Below are 14,722 nucleotides of genomic sequence, written 5' to 3'. Positions count from 1 at the left end.
GTTAAATGTTCAACGTTCTCCGTCTTAGGTTCCACTTGGACTAGAGAATAAGACACGCAGCTTATCGCAGATGCGGAATCGGCAACGACCAGCCTCAGCGATGTTGGAACATCGAAAGCGGAAGCCGAACGTGCCATCCTGTGGGGCTGTCGCATCCAACGACCTTCCCAGCCTCATTGTCTCACAGGGTTACCATTGTTCCAAGTCAACACCAAGATGCTGCCACCTCTGGAGAGATCTGCTTAACCGGTGGTATCCGCCCACATGCTAACTTTTCGCCCAGCCGCCGCACCGCACTGCATTGGACGAAGACAGGAGTAGCAAGAAAAGCGGCGCCCCCCGCGATAGTAAATAATGGTGACATTGCAACAAAGCAAATGGTCACGTCATGTCTAAGATTCGTACAACGTACACTGACTGTACATGAAAAGAAGCCCGTGCCTCGCAACTCCACCAAAATGCAGGAAAAGATCGGAGAAGGCAAGAGTCCGCCACCGTGCCGACAGAAGAGAAAGAAGCCGGCGTGTCGATTTGGACTCCGCAGGGTGCTTCCTCACGGACTCAAAATGTGTCTCAGGATACACGGATTGCCGTTATCTGGGCACACTTCTTTCCGGTCCAGCTGTTTGTCGATGGGACCCGTCGGGCCGCCAACAAACTTGGCCGTGATGCCTCCCAGAATCTCCTGCTGTCGCTTGTCGCTCTTGGGATACTGCTTATCGCCCCACTTGCCCAAAAAGTCGAGCCACTCGGTCGGATATTTGCCAGGCTCAGAAGAAGTAAAGGTCGGCTTGCCGGTCGAGTTGCTAAACTTGTAAAAGTAGGCGTTTTGGAGCGGGTCCCACAGCTTGCCGCCTTCCTTGGGCCCATCCGTGTAGTCCATCAGGATCCCTTTACCCAGGTTTAGTTCGGGGATGGTGTGATCGTGCGAGCCCGAGACGGCGTAGTTGGCGTGCGAGCCGTTGGCGATGTAGTTTACGAAGCGCTGGCCGTCCTTTTCGAGCACGTCGTAGGCGAACGCTTGGCCGTTTCCGTGCTGGCTGAACCATACGTACTTTGGTACGCCTTTTTCGAAGCGAATCATGTTTTGTTCCCTAGCTCGCGTTAGAGTGTACCTCAACGAAATGCCAGTGGAAGTTCAAGGTGACCAAAGCTTCCTCCTTTGCGACTTACCAATCGCCCACATGGTTGCCAGCTTGGAAGGCCTTCAAGACGACACCACCCCAGTTGTATGAATAGAAGTACTGGAAGAAAGCGTCGATGTTGTCGTCGCCCTTGTCCACAACTATAACAGCAACAGCAATAATGTCTGATGCTTTCCCGTCGCAATCAGGCGCGGCTCCCTTGAGCCATGCCGGGTCCTTGGTAATATCATCGTTCGATGTCAGATAGACCTTCTTTCCGCCCTCGGCAAAGTCGTTGAGCTTGTTCAGATTGGTCAAGGACAACGGCGACGGAGCACCATCGATTTTCTTGAAGTTGTCATCTTGTGGCGTCGTATTGTCGAGGTGCGCTTGCAAGTCCGAAGGGAAATACAGCTCTTGATGATGCAGGTAGCACACGGGCGCTGCAATAGTTCAGTGTTGGTTGATGGTGTTCTCAGACTAAATAGCAGGTGATTTGTACGACTTGAACAAGGACAGTGGAGAGTATGGAAATACAACAGAGAAACGCGCAAACCAAAACTCGAGGCGTAGCAACAAGAACACGACGTGGGACGCGACTCACCATAGTCCAAAACGTACTGCGGAATACCGTCGACCTTTGGTTTCTCAAGCAAGCCCGAGGCGAGACTGACGCCAGCCGCGAGAAGGCTCGCATGCCACAAAATCCTGTTGCCAAACAGCATACTGTAGCGCACGCACAAGGAGGTCGTCTGGAAAAGGGTACGTGCAGGAACGCTGCTTCAAAATAAATTGGGTTCAGACTGAACTTTATGGGGCAAGGTCGCCTCCTCCCGCAGCCCATGTCCGCACTACACGACGGACCCAGGCACCATGACCACGGGGCCCTGATCAGCAGCGACGCCGCCTAACGGCGCACACAGCTTCCGCAACCTTGAAAGGCGACATTGCTGGCGGCGGAGGCGGAGGTGGGCAGAATCCAAGAGCGGAGGCATTGTGGGGAGCAAGCGGCAGCGAGCACCTGGTCGGCATCATGGGGAAGAGCATCGTGCTCTCACATGGACAGTTGGGGATCCATGCCATGTCCTGCAGCCGAACCGCGTCGGGCATCCTTGTTGATCAGAGGAAGGCTTCGGGTGTGCTAGAGTGAGGTCCAGGAGGAGCACGACGCGGAGGGATTCTCGCGCTGTCGTTTGAGGCGCGTGACCAATCACAACGCACACGCTCTGCCTCGGTGGCCGTTCAAAGTCGAGTATTTCGCCCCGTGTTTGCTCGAGGGGGTGTATTCCGTTTGACAGACACACCCACATGGTATCCTCGCTGTTGAGTTGTGACGCCAGCTCAGGGTCTTGGGGGCCATGTTGTTTGCAGCGGCTGAACAAGGTTCTTACGGCCGGGCGGATCTGTTGGATAAAAATGCAAACCCTTTTGACATTAATTTGCCCTCGCGATGGTTTGCTGGGTTCTTTTTCTTGGTAAAAGGGCAAAAGTCATCCAATTTGTCGAAGTCAATCGAGGAAGACTCGGAAGGCCGGGCGACTAGGGTTGAGCGGTATCCCGACTCGACAGCTTCGGCCCAAGGAGCCGATAAAGTCGCAGCGGGTCTGATTCGTTTTCGCGTGGCTAGTTCATGCTGCTGAAATGTCTTGGGGTGAGGTCATGGTATGCAACTTGTGTTCCACGCGCTCGCGCGCATTGTGCAACTCCCAGTGTGACTTGAAAGTCGTTTTCGCCGTTTGAAACTGGACCAGCCACATTGCGCAGCGAAGCCCCGTGCTATTCTTGTTCGAGTATTAAACCACTCTACCTTCGAAACAGACCACAACCGGGTACAGCCACAGACGCCAAGGAAAATTGTTAATGTCGACGACGGCACAACATGACCGCCACACCACCGTTCGCCTGCGCATCCGAAATTTTGTTCAAGTCTCGCTCCGTCTTCGCAAGCCCCGTATCTTTGAAAATCAGCATCCACAGACTTGGTCGCGCAACGCTCGCTTACAAGGCAGAAGCCTTGTGGACACAGCCACTAACGTATTTACTCTTTGCATGAAGCCCCAAAAAGCTCGAATCTTCATACGTTTCAAGCCACAGACTTTAGACCCAAGCAAGGCGCCACGCAACGTTGCTCGAAAAAGATCTAGCCTCTGATGACTTTTGCGCCTTCCAAACGCCCGTCGGTGAAACCAAACGGCTTATCCATAACGCTTCGGCGCTCAGATGACGTACTGTGTAAGATTTTGTCAGCTTCAAAGCCCACCATCTCCACAAGGAAGATGTGCTTACCGGAATGAACAGGTAGGGAACCCGGCGCTCATATTCCTCCCAAGCTTCGCCATACTGCGCTCGACAGCGCTGAATGTCCCTCCTCGCGCGGTGGATGATCATGAGGGTGAAGAAGACCGGGTAGAACCAGGGGAACGGACTGCGGAAGCCAGTGATCAAGCCCCAGTTGAACGCAAACCAAAAGTCGCATGTGTAGTGAATTTTGCGGGCCAGGCCGTACCAACCGTCGCAGAGAAGGTTCTTGCCGGTCTTGGTTTGAATCGTCGTCGGGTTTTCGACGTACTGCCACGGAAGTTGAGGGAAGGTCTTGCGCACCTTGCCGTTGCCCCTTTCAGTGTGACGGAAGTGGTTCTTTTGGCTGTTGGTGGTGTCCCAAATCCAGTAGAAGAACAAGTAAGCAACAAAAAGCAAAGCAAGCACCCATTTCGGGTGCTCGTACTCGGATGGGTGGTGGTTTGCAAGATAGATGGTGCAGTGGCAGTAGGTAAGCGGTACACCTGCCAGGTTCCAGAAGGTAAGCATGAATCCGAGCTTCTCAAAGTACATGTCCCTATGAATCCACAGTCAGTAAAGCTCAATCACGATGGATTGCAGGCGCGTCGTACCAGGTCGGGACAATCAAGTGTTCGCCCTTGCTGCAAGCGTTCGCGTACAGCCAGTGTGCCATGAGCAGGAACGCAACCTCTCCGCTGACGTATCCGTATTTTTCATATTGCCTTGCGGCGGTACCGAGAGAGATGAAGAAGAGCATGTACCAAGGAATGCGGACCTCGAAAAACATCTTGAAGTCGAGCCACCCGAACAGACGGGGGTTGAGCTCGGAGCCCATGAAAAAGTCGTAAACGGGGGATCCAGTCATCCTGGTGGTTACGCCCCGCACATGAGCGCTGATGTAGAAATAAATGCTGAACATGAAACCAGTAATGATCGCGACGGACATGATGGGGCCGAATTCGTCAATGAGGGTGTAAAGCTTGAAGTAACCAGTGTAGTGGAGCGCAAGACCGAGGACGATGTTTGCGTAGAAGCTCCATACGGCCGAGCAGTAGTAGTCCAGCTGCTTTCCTCCCAGATGGGGAAGGGCTTGACCTTTGGCGTAGACTCCAGGCATGAACAGGTAGAAAACGACCTGGATTACCAAGAAAGTCCAGTATATGGTCCAGGCACGAGCATGAGGGAACGCGCCCTCGTAGCAGAGAGATACCAATTGCTGAAGGAAGTCGGGGATGCTTTGGCCGTCGGCAGGCAAAGGGAACGCTCCATCGTAGTAGGTCGCGCCCGCCCACATGTAGTACATCAACAATGGGAACCCGACCATCATCGCTCCCGTGCCGAGAGAGCCACCAAACTCCTTGTGGTCGCTTTGCAGCTGTGTAGGGTCGACGACCTTCTTCTCCGTCTCGTATTGTTCGGCCGGCTTTTCAGCAGCTCCATTGGTTCCATTGGTCGATTTGTGCCCCTGGGCAGCTCCATTGACATGGTCGAACGAGGTACTGGTGCCATTTGACGTTGGCGCAGGTGTCGCTTCTTCTTCTCCAGATTCGGCTTCGGCGCTCAGAGCAGCTGATCTGCGCGTGGTGCGCCTTTGGCGGCCAGGAGTTTCCACATAGCCTGGATTGGTGGGTTTCCTACAGCCTACTGTCAGACCGTGTATCGCATGGTAGATGTCTTGATTTGGCGAAAATTGCGCGCCATGTGGAGCGCAATGCGCGAGGGCATTGCGACAAGGCCACGGTGGAGGTTGATTACCTGGGCGTTGCGCCGGTCTGTGACCGGGTTATCCTCTGCGACATGGTTGATTCGGCAGAGCAACCAGATGGAAGCTTTTCAGCGGCGGTGACGGCGATGACAAAGGATGGAAAAATATGGGATAGATGCGCGCGTGTGTCGGCGACCGACGGCCCCTTGTATAGGTAATGTAGCAGTCGATGACGGCCGGTGGAGAGATTCGGTGGTGCAGTCCCAAAAGTTGGCCGCCCTCGGCGTGTTGACAAACTTTGCTTAGCTCCCGGCAACGTTGCCGCCCTCCAGCTCGGGGCAACGGCAAGAACAGCACGAGCATTACATCATTCGACGACATTGCGTCGCGCCTGGGCCTCACCGCAGCGCATGGCAATCAAGCCATGACCTCGACAGGGGCTTTTACAATATTTGATGTTGCCCAATGTGGACTTCGTCTACGGAAGAATCGGTCGCTGACCTGCTTACGCCTGCCCCTGTGATCCACAACCCGCTGCAAGATAACCGAGACCAAACCAGCCAACCAAGAGAGCATTCCTCTCCAAACCCCTGGCTACGCTCCTCTCCTGACATTTGTGCTCATCAACGTAATCTTCTTCTTCTTCTTCTTGCCTCCACTGCCAGAGTTGGCCGCGGCTCCGCTCTTGGAACTCTCTCCCTCTCCCATCGACATGGCTTGCATCTGGGCCATCATTTGATCCTCCTGCAACAGATCTTTCTCCCAGTCTTGCAACCAGCCATCATCGGGTGCCTCTTGATCGTGGGAAGATGCTTGTTGAGGTGGTGTCGTAGCAGCTATGGCTGTTGTCCCCCACACAGTCCGAGGGGCACTTGGGCTAGTCGAAGGCGACGCCAGAGATGCGAACGCAGAGCCCTGCCTCCTTGGCGCATATGGAGGCGAAGTCGATGTGTGTTCACCGTCCAGAGGATCAGAGGGCTCTGATTGACCCAGTGGCTGGAAGTCATCTGCAGTAAACCGATTGTCCGATACGCTTGGTCGCTTGCGCCGTGCCTGGGCGTATGTTTTTTGGTCCTCTTCCTTTTCAGCCCGTATCCGTGCCTTTTCTTCTCGGTTCTCTTTTTCCCTGTTTCTTTTCCTCCTTCGATCAATCTCAGACTTGAATTTCTCTAAAGTCTCTGGTGCGACAGTGTCTGTCCAGTCACACTCTAAAAATGCTACTTCGCAACCGTACGGTAAATGGGCAAGGTACTTGGTTCGTTTTCTCAGATCGTCGTCAACAACATGCCCAGTTGAAATTCGCTCCACTCGTGGAAGAATTGTTGTTGGAAAGGAGGCGAAATCGCCAAAGGCTGCCTTCAAAATGCGAATGTCGAGAGGGGAGAGATAGTAATGCAGGGAGGCTTGGTAAAAGAAGTATTCTGACGGTGGTTGATGCTCGTGTTGTCGGTTTCGAAACTCCGCAAGCGATGTTGATAGGTTGCTCACTGCTTGCGGCTGTCCAGCGGACGCATCCACCGGCTCCGTTGTGACAGCGGTAAGATTGTTGCCGGATCCATCCACGGCTTGTGCGGCAGTTTCGGACGAATTTTCCTGGTGGTTGTCTTGGGTGTCTTTCAGACTTGGCGTGACTTCTTCTGCGGCTGGTTTCTCGGTTGGAGCAGCGGATTTCCTCGATCGCATGTCGGAAGGCTTGATGGGCATTGCTGGAGGATTGCCAATCCCCGCCACCTTTTCCTTTGCGTCGTTTATCATTCTGACCGCTTTCCGCGTCCACTCGGTACTTTCGCCGAACATGAGCTCATCCTCTCGTCCTTGCTTTTGCACTTCCTCAATTTCGTCGTCGAACTGATCCGTCATGTATTCCTCACTACCCTTCATGATACGGGCGTAGTCCATGACCTCGGCAGCAATATACCACGGAATTTCCTCGTCTCTGGGCAGAATATCTGCCCCGTCTCTTGGAAGGGCGAGTGTACTAGCAGCCGGACGCATTATCAATCGGAGGACGACATCGGCACCCTCTCGGGGAGCCTCTCCCTCCTGACCCCAGTAGAATCTCACTGGTCTAGTTTCCGAGACGTAAATCTTGTCCTCACAGAGAGGGCACTTTTTCGATTTTGCGCGCTTCTCCGGTGCCTTGGTATCCTCATTTTCGGAGTGCATGAACCTAATCAAGCACGGTAGACAGAAGATGTGCCCGCATCTCGCCATTCGCGGCGCTACCGGGGTGCCTAGGCAAATCGGACAAGAGGCAGACTGAGACTGGGCCGAGGCCAGGATCTGTAAGACATTATTCCAGTCCAGATGGATATCGGCGTCAGCGCTCTGGGGGTGGTAGTCTGCACGGGGGTCGACAACGAATCGGTAATTAGCGTGAACGTATCTGAGATGGGAGTTAGAAGACGGCGAAACCACCACTGCGGTTGATTATACCTCGCCTTGTCCACAGCGTGGTATCCAGATCCAAGACCCCAGGCTGGAGCCCTTCGATAGGCGCGGCCATGGCCATAGCCACCGGAGTGATTGGATTGGGGGCGCGGAGGAAGGCTAAAATTCATCAAGTGAGTGATTGACGTTTGGCCTTTCCGACTGTTCGAGGAGCGCATGGCGATCTGGATGCATGTTAGGACATGTCGAAGCTCAGGTCTCGCATGGGAATGAACGTACAGCTTCGGCCAGAGCATCCTCGTCGGCGACGGCAAAACGCTTCGAGCCTTTGTGCTTCTTCTTCGAGGTCTGGTTGTTCCGTGGCGAGGGGTTGGAACGCGAAGCCGCACCAGCACCGAAACTACTTGATCCTCCAGCACGTCGCAGGCCGTAATTGTCGCCGGTTGCGGACGAAGCAGCCTGCGATTGGACTGGAGAGGACTGATTGGAAGTGTTTGTCGACTTGGAGGTAGCGATGCTGGACTGATTCGCAGACATGGCGGTACCCAGCAATGACGAAACTGCGGGGGAGCCACCAGAACCTCAGTGAGGGGCAAAGAGGCGACAAGAAGCTCCGAGGGAGGAAAGATGGAGAGTCGAACGGATAACGGACGCGAGTGTACTCGGACAAGCTGCTGGTCCCCCGAAGGTGGACTTTGGGGGATGAGGGAAGAGTCACTCAAGTGGGTGGAACGTTTGATGTCGGGCTGTCAGAGGGCGAATCACGTGCAGCGGGCGAAGTCGGTACAGGTAACCGGAAAGGCAAGGTCGAGTTCTGGGTCTGGCGGGTGCCCGGGGCGGACGCCACTTGCAAGAGAAGACGGTTGAAAGGGAGACGAGCTGTGCGAGTGGCGGTTGAATGTAGGCGAGGCGGCTGAGTGGCGGCGCGTCTGTCACCCAGCAGCAGAGCAGAGAGACAGGTCATGGACAGATTTGATGGCAGATGAGGTGACGCAGTCCTTCAGGCAGGCGGCGACATTTGCACGGGGTGCGGGGCTGACGCGTGAAGAAGAAAAGTTGAGGCCGCCACCACCAATGCCTACCCTACCGTATACTACCAACTCGATCTTCACGCTGTGCCCGTTGATGTGCATGTCGAATGATTCATTTGGAAAAAGTCTTCTGACGAGCGGTTCCTGGGCGCCTCATCTTGCCTACAGTGACAGAGAACATACATGTCCCGGTAGCGCGCGTCTGGATGCTTGGCAGGCAAGGAACGGACGCCAGTTCAAGAACCAACAGGGCGTCTGTCTCTTCACGGCCGTTTGCTGGTGGAGCGGAGCGGAGTGCCGTGGTTTGGTCCAGTCCGTCGTGCCACTGCCCACGCGATCGTCGGCCCTCTTCCGGCTGCTTGTCCCTCTCTCGGTGCTTGACGCTGCCTTGATGACCTCAAACCACGCACCCGCAGCAAATTATCAATCCAACCTAGCCCGCCAACCTTCCGCCAACACAACCCCGTCGACCACCACCACCACCACCACCACCACTCCACCCTCATCACCACCTCTCCATCCGCAACTCTCGCCCTCTGCAGTGCATCCGGCGCCGCCCGCCGCCGCTCTCCCTCACCTCTGCTTGAAGGCGCGTCTTGGCGGCCTTCATCTTCTCTTCAACCCGCCTCACGTCGGTCGCTAGGTCCTTGACCGGCCAGCGCTGACCGTGAGGCACACGTCTCCATCAACCCATGGTGCCCGGCCCTCACGCCGGCATGCCCTCCGGAGCTGCCATGAGGAGACAGAACGACTTCTACCACATGCCGCCGCAGGCCCACTCGCCTGCTCCCATGCATGTCTACGCTGGCTATCACCATCCCGCCCACTTCCACGGCAGCCCATACGCTTACCCTCAACACTACTATCCTGCCTACAATGCCCATCCGCAGTATCAACACCCGCTGCCGCCCCGGCCATACCACCCGCAGCAGGCGCCACCGCCGCCCCAGCAGCACTCACCCGTAGTCGTTTCTTCTCATCCCCACGCTCATTCCGTTGGTCCCATGCACCGACAGCACGCTCGCACTCCGCCTGTCGTCCACACTCACACGCCGCCGGCAGCCTTGGTAGCACAATCCTTTACGCCGCAGCCCGCGCCCTCTACGCCTTCGGTTAACTCGCAGCCATTGCTATCACCCTCAACTCCAACAACCACACAGAGCACCTCCACCACGCCTCCCATCCCAGGTTCCTCGCGGCCTTCCTTCTCGTCCAGACACGCGCCTTCGGCGCTGGGACTCAGGATGCCATTCTATCCTCCGGTACGTGCCACCCAGGATCCGCTCCGACTGTTGACAAACAACCTGCTAACTTTTTCAAAGCTACCCTGGTACTCCAACCCCGATGAGCCATTCCCTCCAAAGGCGCGGCGACAACGGAGGCGAAGACGCGACCTGCCTGCATCAAACGAGCCCATGCTAGAGCTGCCTGCCAGGGAAGAAACTGTCGAGGCGACGCAAGTTGAAAGCTTGGAGCTACACGAAGAGACAAGGGATGCGCCAGAGACCACGGCGACCGCGGCCTCGGAACTCGACACGCCTGGTACATCTCAAGCTCCTTCGGAAACCGACTCCACGCATCCGACGACTCCCTCATCAGCGCTACCTCCGTCCACGCCTCGCGCACAAGCCCCAGCGACTCAAACCCGCAAGAGCACTGTCCCGGCGGTGCCCATCATACCAATCAAACCCGTCGTGCCCGCTGTACCTGCTTCTCGAAGGAAAAGCAGTGCCACGGCTTCAACAGCCGAGCGCCATGTCACTGCTGTCGAGGAGTCGAAACAAGAGGACGAAGGTGCGGTCCCAAAGACCTCGGCATCTCCCGTGTCCGAGCGAACTGCGACTGCCACCTCCCCCCCTCCCAAAGCAGCACCCCCCAAGTCTTGGGCCGATCTAGTGAGGACCAAAAACGCTGCTGCTCCCGCACCCCCCGCGGCAGCAAACGGTGCATCTGCTCCCAATGGGTTTGTGCCGCCCAAAAGCGACTCGCTCATAGACACCCTTCGAACTTTTGAGGTGATCAATGACGGCAAGATTGCGTTCATCGAGCCGCGCGGTCTTGTAAATACCGGCAACATGTGTTATATGAATTCGGTACGTGGTTCAATGAGGTTGATAAAGTTACAGTGCTAACGATTGCCGCAGATTCTTCAAACTCTTGTTTTCTGTACGCCGTTTTACGAGTTTCTCGATCTGGTTGGCAAGCGTGCAGCGTACAGCTTCAAAAGCGAGACTCCCCTGCTCGACGCCATGTAAGTTCTGTAAAACTGCTCCTGGGGTTCGCTATACTAACAAGAGCACAGGATTTTGTTCGTTCGCGAATTTCCTATCATTGATTCTGCTATTTCGCAAGAGCAATTGAAACTCCGGCTGAAAGACATGGAGCTGGAGCAGTACGGCGATGCATTCACTCCCGAATTCGTTTATGAAGTCATTAAAAGTCTTCCTCGATTTTCATCCATGAGGGTAAGCCTTTCAATCAAAGTGAACAGGACCATTGCTGACTCTTCACAGCGCGGGCATCAGCAGGATGCTGAGGAGTTTTTGGGTTTCCTTCTGGCAGGTCTTCATGATGAATGCGTGCATGTGATGAAGAAGGCTTCGGCAGATGCCAAAACTGGCAATGATAAAACCGCCGAGCCCTCGGGCTCAGAAAATACAGTTGATGGCTGGATGGAGGTCGGCCCGAAACAAAAGGCGGCAGTCACCAGGTCGTCTGGCATGGTCGACTTTGAAACTCCCATTACCAAACTGTTTGGCGGAAAGCTTCGTTCGGAACTTCGTGTCCCCGGACTCAAGCCCTCGGTCACCCTCGAACCCTACCAGCCACTCCAGCTCGACATTGGAGCGCCCAGCGTGAACAACATCGTTGAGGCGCTCAAGGGGCTTACTCGCCCCGAAACACTCCAAGGCGACTTCAACTCGCCTCGGGGTCCGGGGACGTCTGCAACAAAGCAAGTTTTCATTGAGACGCTGCCACCAGTTCTCATTCTGCATCTCAAGCGTTTCCAGTACGACAACACCGGAGGCACTCAGAAGATCTGGAAGAAGGTCGGGTACCCCTTAGACCTGGAGATTCCGAAGGAGGTCTTCCCAACTCACATGCGGCCTGGACTTGCCGTCAAGGGCGGTCAACCCAAGTACCGCCTGACGGGAGTGGTATACCATCACGGCAAAACGGCCAGCGGTGGTCATTACACGGTCGATGTGCGCCGTCAAGACGGGCGGGAGTGGATTCGCATGGACGACACAGTCCTCCGACGCATCCGTGCTGAAGACGTAGCGGAAGGCGGCAGCGAAGAGGACCCTCGCGTACTGGCAAAGGCTCTCGAGCAGCACAACCGCGAGCAAAGCGCAAACAAAAACATTTACGAGCAAGCAGGCTTCGATCAGAACGAAGAGGAGGAGCAGGAGCAGGCGGAAGGAGGGTGGAGCCAAGTCAATGGCTCAGGCAGCTCCAGCGCAGCGGGGAAGAAGTGGACCGGAGTGGTCAACGGCACAGCGACACCATCGTCGGCGGGCAAGAGAACGCCGATGCAGGACAAGGGCGCCAAAGACAACAAGGTGGCCTACATTCTCTTCTATCAACGGGTCAGGTCATAGGCCCCTGGTACGTTTGCTCAAGACACGGAGCAACGGCGAAGAAAATCTTTCCACGCAACGAAAAGTTTTCGTTTCCTGGAGAAGCAGCGGTGCAGAAATGATGAGAAGATGACGGTTAGGATCACGCAGTTAAGGCTTGGTCCGGGAAAAAACGAGGTTCCTTGGCGCTAGAAGGATGGGTTTTGGCGGGGGGTTTTGTACATAGCATAATTCTCTGGGTTATGTGGAGGAGGTGAAGGGGATGAAGAGTAGAGGGGGCAGGGAAGAGTGGTCGTCATTTGTCGGTGATGGTGACGCCATATGGAGTCGGAAGATGTGGGGAGCTTTGGTGGAGAAGACGGGGCCAAAGCACTCGAGAGGCTCGTGCGGATTTCCAGCATAGCAATGACAGCCATTCTGACAGTCGCTGAAGATGCAAAGGAGTGTACAATGGTCTAGTACAGACAGACGGGGGAATCACGGTGTCAGATGTAGCGGCTAGCATCGGGTACTGCCAGGTGATGTAAGAGGACAGGGCCAGGTTAGGGATGGCGTCAAAGCTCCCTGCTTCAGATGTGGGGGACTGGGGGTAGCTCAAGCAGCGTCTGGACCAGACGAACGAAACGGGGCCAATGGCACGACAGGCGATGAAGGGCGTGACGAGCAAAGGGGTCCAGGGACGGCGGATTGGCGGTCGAGGGCGATGGGGTGGTGATTGGTGGTTGCTGCTGACGTACAATTTGCGGGGAAGCTTTAAAGCAGCCCAGAGGCAGGCTGAGGAGAGGCCAAGGGTCTGTCACTCTCCAATGCCAGCGCAGTGCAGAGGTACCTCCGCCTCCCTCCACAACAGACCAGACCAGACCAGAGACGCATTCACCCACCCACCCGCTTGGCTTCCCCCTCCCCTCTCCGCACCTCGTCCACACCACCCCTCGAACCACACGGCGACCTGAGGCTGCCGCAGAGGTACTTGGTCCTTCGACTCGCCTGAGCCGATCCACTGCCAACGTCATCCCTCCTGCTCCTTCGCCTTTACCATCAACCTTGCCTCTACTCTTCCATTGCACAACCACCACACCCTCACCCTCCTCCTCCCCACCCCCGTCACAACACGCGACACGTCGCTCCACCCTCCAACAACCTTGCACCATGATTCCCCGCATCGCACCGGCTCTTCGCACCCAGGCTGTGCCTTCAGCGCTGCGCTCCTTCGCCGCTCTCGCTGCCCACCGTCAACCCGCGCGCTCTCCATCGCTCGCCGACGTCGAGCCCAATGGAGGCGCCAAGTTTGACGAGAGGCAGCGCGCCTTCCGACAGCAGCTGAAGGAGCAGGCCGCGAGGCGTGAGAGAGAAGAGAGTGGGTCACCTTCTGCATCCCAATCCCCAGCCGCGGGTGATGTGTCTGCGTCTGGTCCCTCTGCAATTGCTTCGTCCGATTCAACGCTTGCCAAAGCCGTCAACTCACTTCCTTTTGCGTTTGCAGGAGAAGCCAAGGAGCGCGAAGAGGCCCAGGATGGCGGCAAATCCAAGGGCAAGCTCTCGACCCTCATCTACGGCACTCACGAGGGCCGTAACCTGGACCGCGACATGGAGAGGAGCTTTTCCCAGGTGCTTGCTCGCGGCAAGTACGTCCACTCGATCGTCACCCACGAGGTCAAGCCCGACAAGGTCGACGAGTACGTGGAGCTCGTGGGCAAGTGGTATCCGCGCATGGCTGCTGAGCCCGAGAACAAGGTCAATCTCGTCGGCAGCTGGAGAACAGAGGTTGGAGACTGCGACACGTTCGGTGAGTCGTTCCCATGCGCGTCGACAACGAGACCGAGCGCTAACCCAAACAGTCCACATCTGGGAGTACCAGCGCTACGAGGGCTACCACGAATCTCTTCACTCGATCCAATTCCATCAAGACTTCCCCGACTTCGACAGAAAGCTTAAGAGTCTGATCAATTCGAAGCGGTCGTCGCTGATGCAGGAGTTTTCATTCTGGCCCACCACTCCGCCCCGCCGTCTCGGCGGCATCTTCGAACTCCGCTCATACACGCTGCACCCTGGCAACTTGCTCGAGTGGGAGACGCACTGGCGAAAGGGACTCAAGGCCAGGCGCGAAGTCATGGAGGGTGTGGGCGCATGGTTCGTTCAGATTGGAGACCTCAACACGGTGCACCACCTGTGGCAGTTTGCCAACCTCGAGGAGCGCAAGGTTCGCCGGGAGCAGAGCTGGAGTGTCGAAGGATGGGGCGAGACTGTGCACAAGACGGTGCCGTTGATCCAGACAATGAAGAGCCGCATCATGATTCCCATGCCGTGGAGTCCTGTGGCATGAGGCGGCAGACGGTGGGCTGCTGGAGGATCATGCTAGTATTTCTTCTGCAGGAGGAAATTGTTTATGGCGGTGGATTGGGCGGATGGATGGCTGATGTGCATTTTCCGCGCGTTGCTAGTGTCGGTCGATCTGCGTGGCCAAGGGTCAAGGCATTTGAGCAGGCGGACTTTCAAACGGGTTTTGTATGGTAGCAGGAACGGAATACGGTCAATGAGGAAATGAAAAAGGTCAAAATTCGATTCAAAAGGCCCAGGCTATGCAATGACGGTGACTTGCAACGGTACGTA

At 56.0% G+C, this 14,722-nt stretch overlaps 5 protein-coding genes across 5 annotated transcripts; 2 read left to right on the top strand and 3 right to left on the bottom strand.

Moving 5' to 3' along the window:
- Nucleotides 1–458: 458 nt before the first annotated feature.
- Nucleotides 459–1,932, bottom strand: J3D65DRAFT_361816 (uncharacterized protein). The gene is made up of 3 exons (XM_066795644.1): nucleotides 1,729–1,932; nucleotides 1,174–1,567; nucleotides 459–1,094 (listed from the first exon to the last, which is right to left on the bottom strand). The coding sequence occupies exons 1-3, from the start codon at nucleotides 1,847–1,849 to the stop codon at nucleotides 554–556; spliced, it is 1,056 nt and encodes a 351-aa protein (XP_066655161.1). The 5' UTR covers nucleotides 1,850–1,932; the 3' UTR covers nucleotides 459–553.
- A 921-nt stretch (nucleotides 1,933–2,853) lies between these two features.
- J3D65DRAFT_624082 (ergosterol biosynthesis ERG4/ERG24) lies at nucleotides 2,854–5,383 on the bottom strand. Its single transcript, XM_066800217.1, has 4 exons — nucleotides 5,160–5,383; nucleotides 4,016–5,038; nucleotides 3,411–3,960; nucleotides 2,854–3,352 (listed from the first exon to the last, which is right to left on the bottom strand). Exons 1-4 carry the CDS (start codon nucleotides 5,201–5,203, stop codon nucleotides 3,341–3,343), a joined length of 1,629 nt encoding a protein of 542 aa, XP_066655160.1. The 5' UTR covers nucleotides 5,204–5,383; the 3' UTR covers nucleotides 2,854–3,340.
- Nucleotides 5,384–5,544: 161 nt separating this feature from the next.
- J3D65DRAFT_624079 (uncharacterized protein) lies at nucleotides 5,545–8,487 on the bottom strand. The gene is made up of 3 exons (XM_066800216.1): nucleotides 7,780–8,487; nucleotides 7,546–7,724; nucleotides 5,545–7,495 (listed from the first exon to the last, which is right to left on the bottom strand). The coding sequence occupies exons 1-3, from the start codon at nucleotides 8,035–8,037 to the stop codon at nucleotides 5,704–5,706; spliced, it is 2,229 nt and encodes a 742-aa protein (XP_066655159.1). The 5' UTR covers nucleotides 8,038–8,487; the 3' UTR covers nucleotides 5,545–5,703.
- A 643-nt stretch (nucleotides 8,488–9,130) lies between these two features.
- Nucleotides 9,131–12,217, top strand: J3D65DRAFT_361778 (uncharacterized protein). Its single transcript, XM_066795643.1, has 5 exons — nucleotides 9,131–9,793; nucleotides 9,854–10,624; nucleotides 10,676–10,782; nucleotides 10,834–10,996; nucleotides 11,045–12,217. The coding sequence occupies exons 1-5, from the start codon at nucleotides 9,224–9,226 to the stop codon at nucleotides 12,131–12,133; spliced, it is 2,700 nt and encodes an 899-aa protein (XP_066655158.1). The 5' UTR covers nucleotides 9,131–9,223; the 3' UTR covers nucleotides 12,134–12,217.
- Nucleotides 12,218–12,906: 689 nt separating this feature from the next.
- On the top strand, nucleotides 12,907–14,657 carry J3D65DRAFT_624071 (NIPSNAP family protein). Its single transcript, XM_066800215.1, has 2 exons — nucleotides 12,907–13,898; nucleotides 13,951–14,657. The coding sequence occupies exons 1-2, from the start codon at nucleotides 13,262–13,264 to the stop codon at nucleotides 14,433–14,435; spliced, it is 1,122 nt and encodes a 373-aa protein (XP_066655157.1). The 5' UTR covers nucleotides 12,907–13,261; the 3' UTR covers nucleotides 14,436–14,657.
- The last annotated feature ends 65 nt before the right edge of the window (nucleotides 14,658–14,722 follow it).

The sequence above is a fragment of the Phyllosticta citribraziliensis genome (genome assembly GCF_038025025.1).
Source record: "Phyllosticta citribraziliensis strain CPC 17464 chromosome Unknown J3D65scaffold_6, whole genome shotgun sequence".
NCBI lineage: Eukaryota > Fungi > Ascomycota > Dothideomycetes > Botryosphaeriales > Phyllostictaceae > Phyllosticta > Phyllosticta citribraziliensis.
The sequence above is the reverse complement of the archived record's forward strand: the minus strand, read 5'-3'. Positions and strand labels throughout refer to the sequence as shown.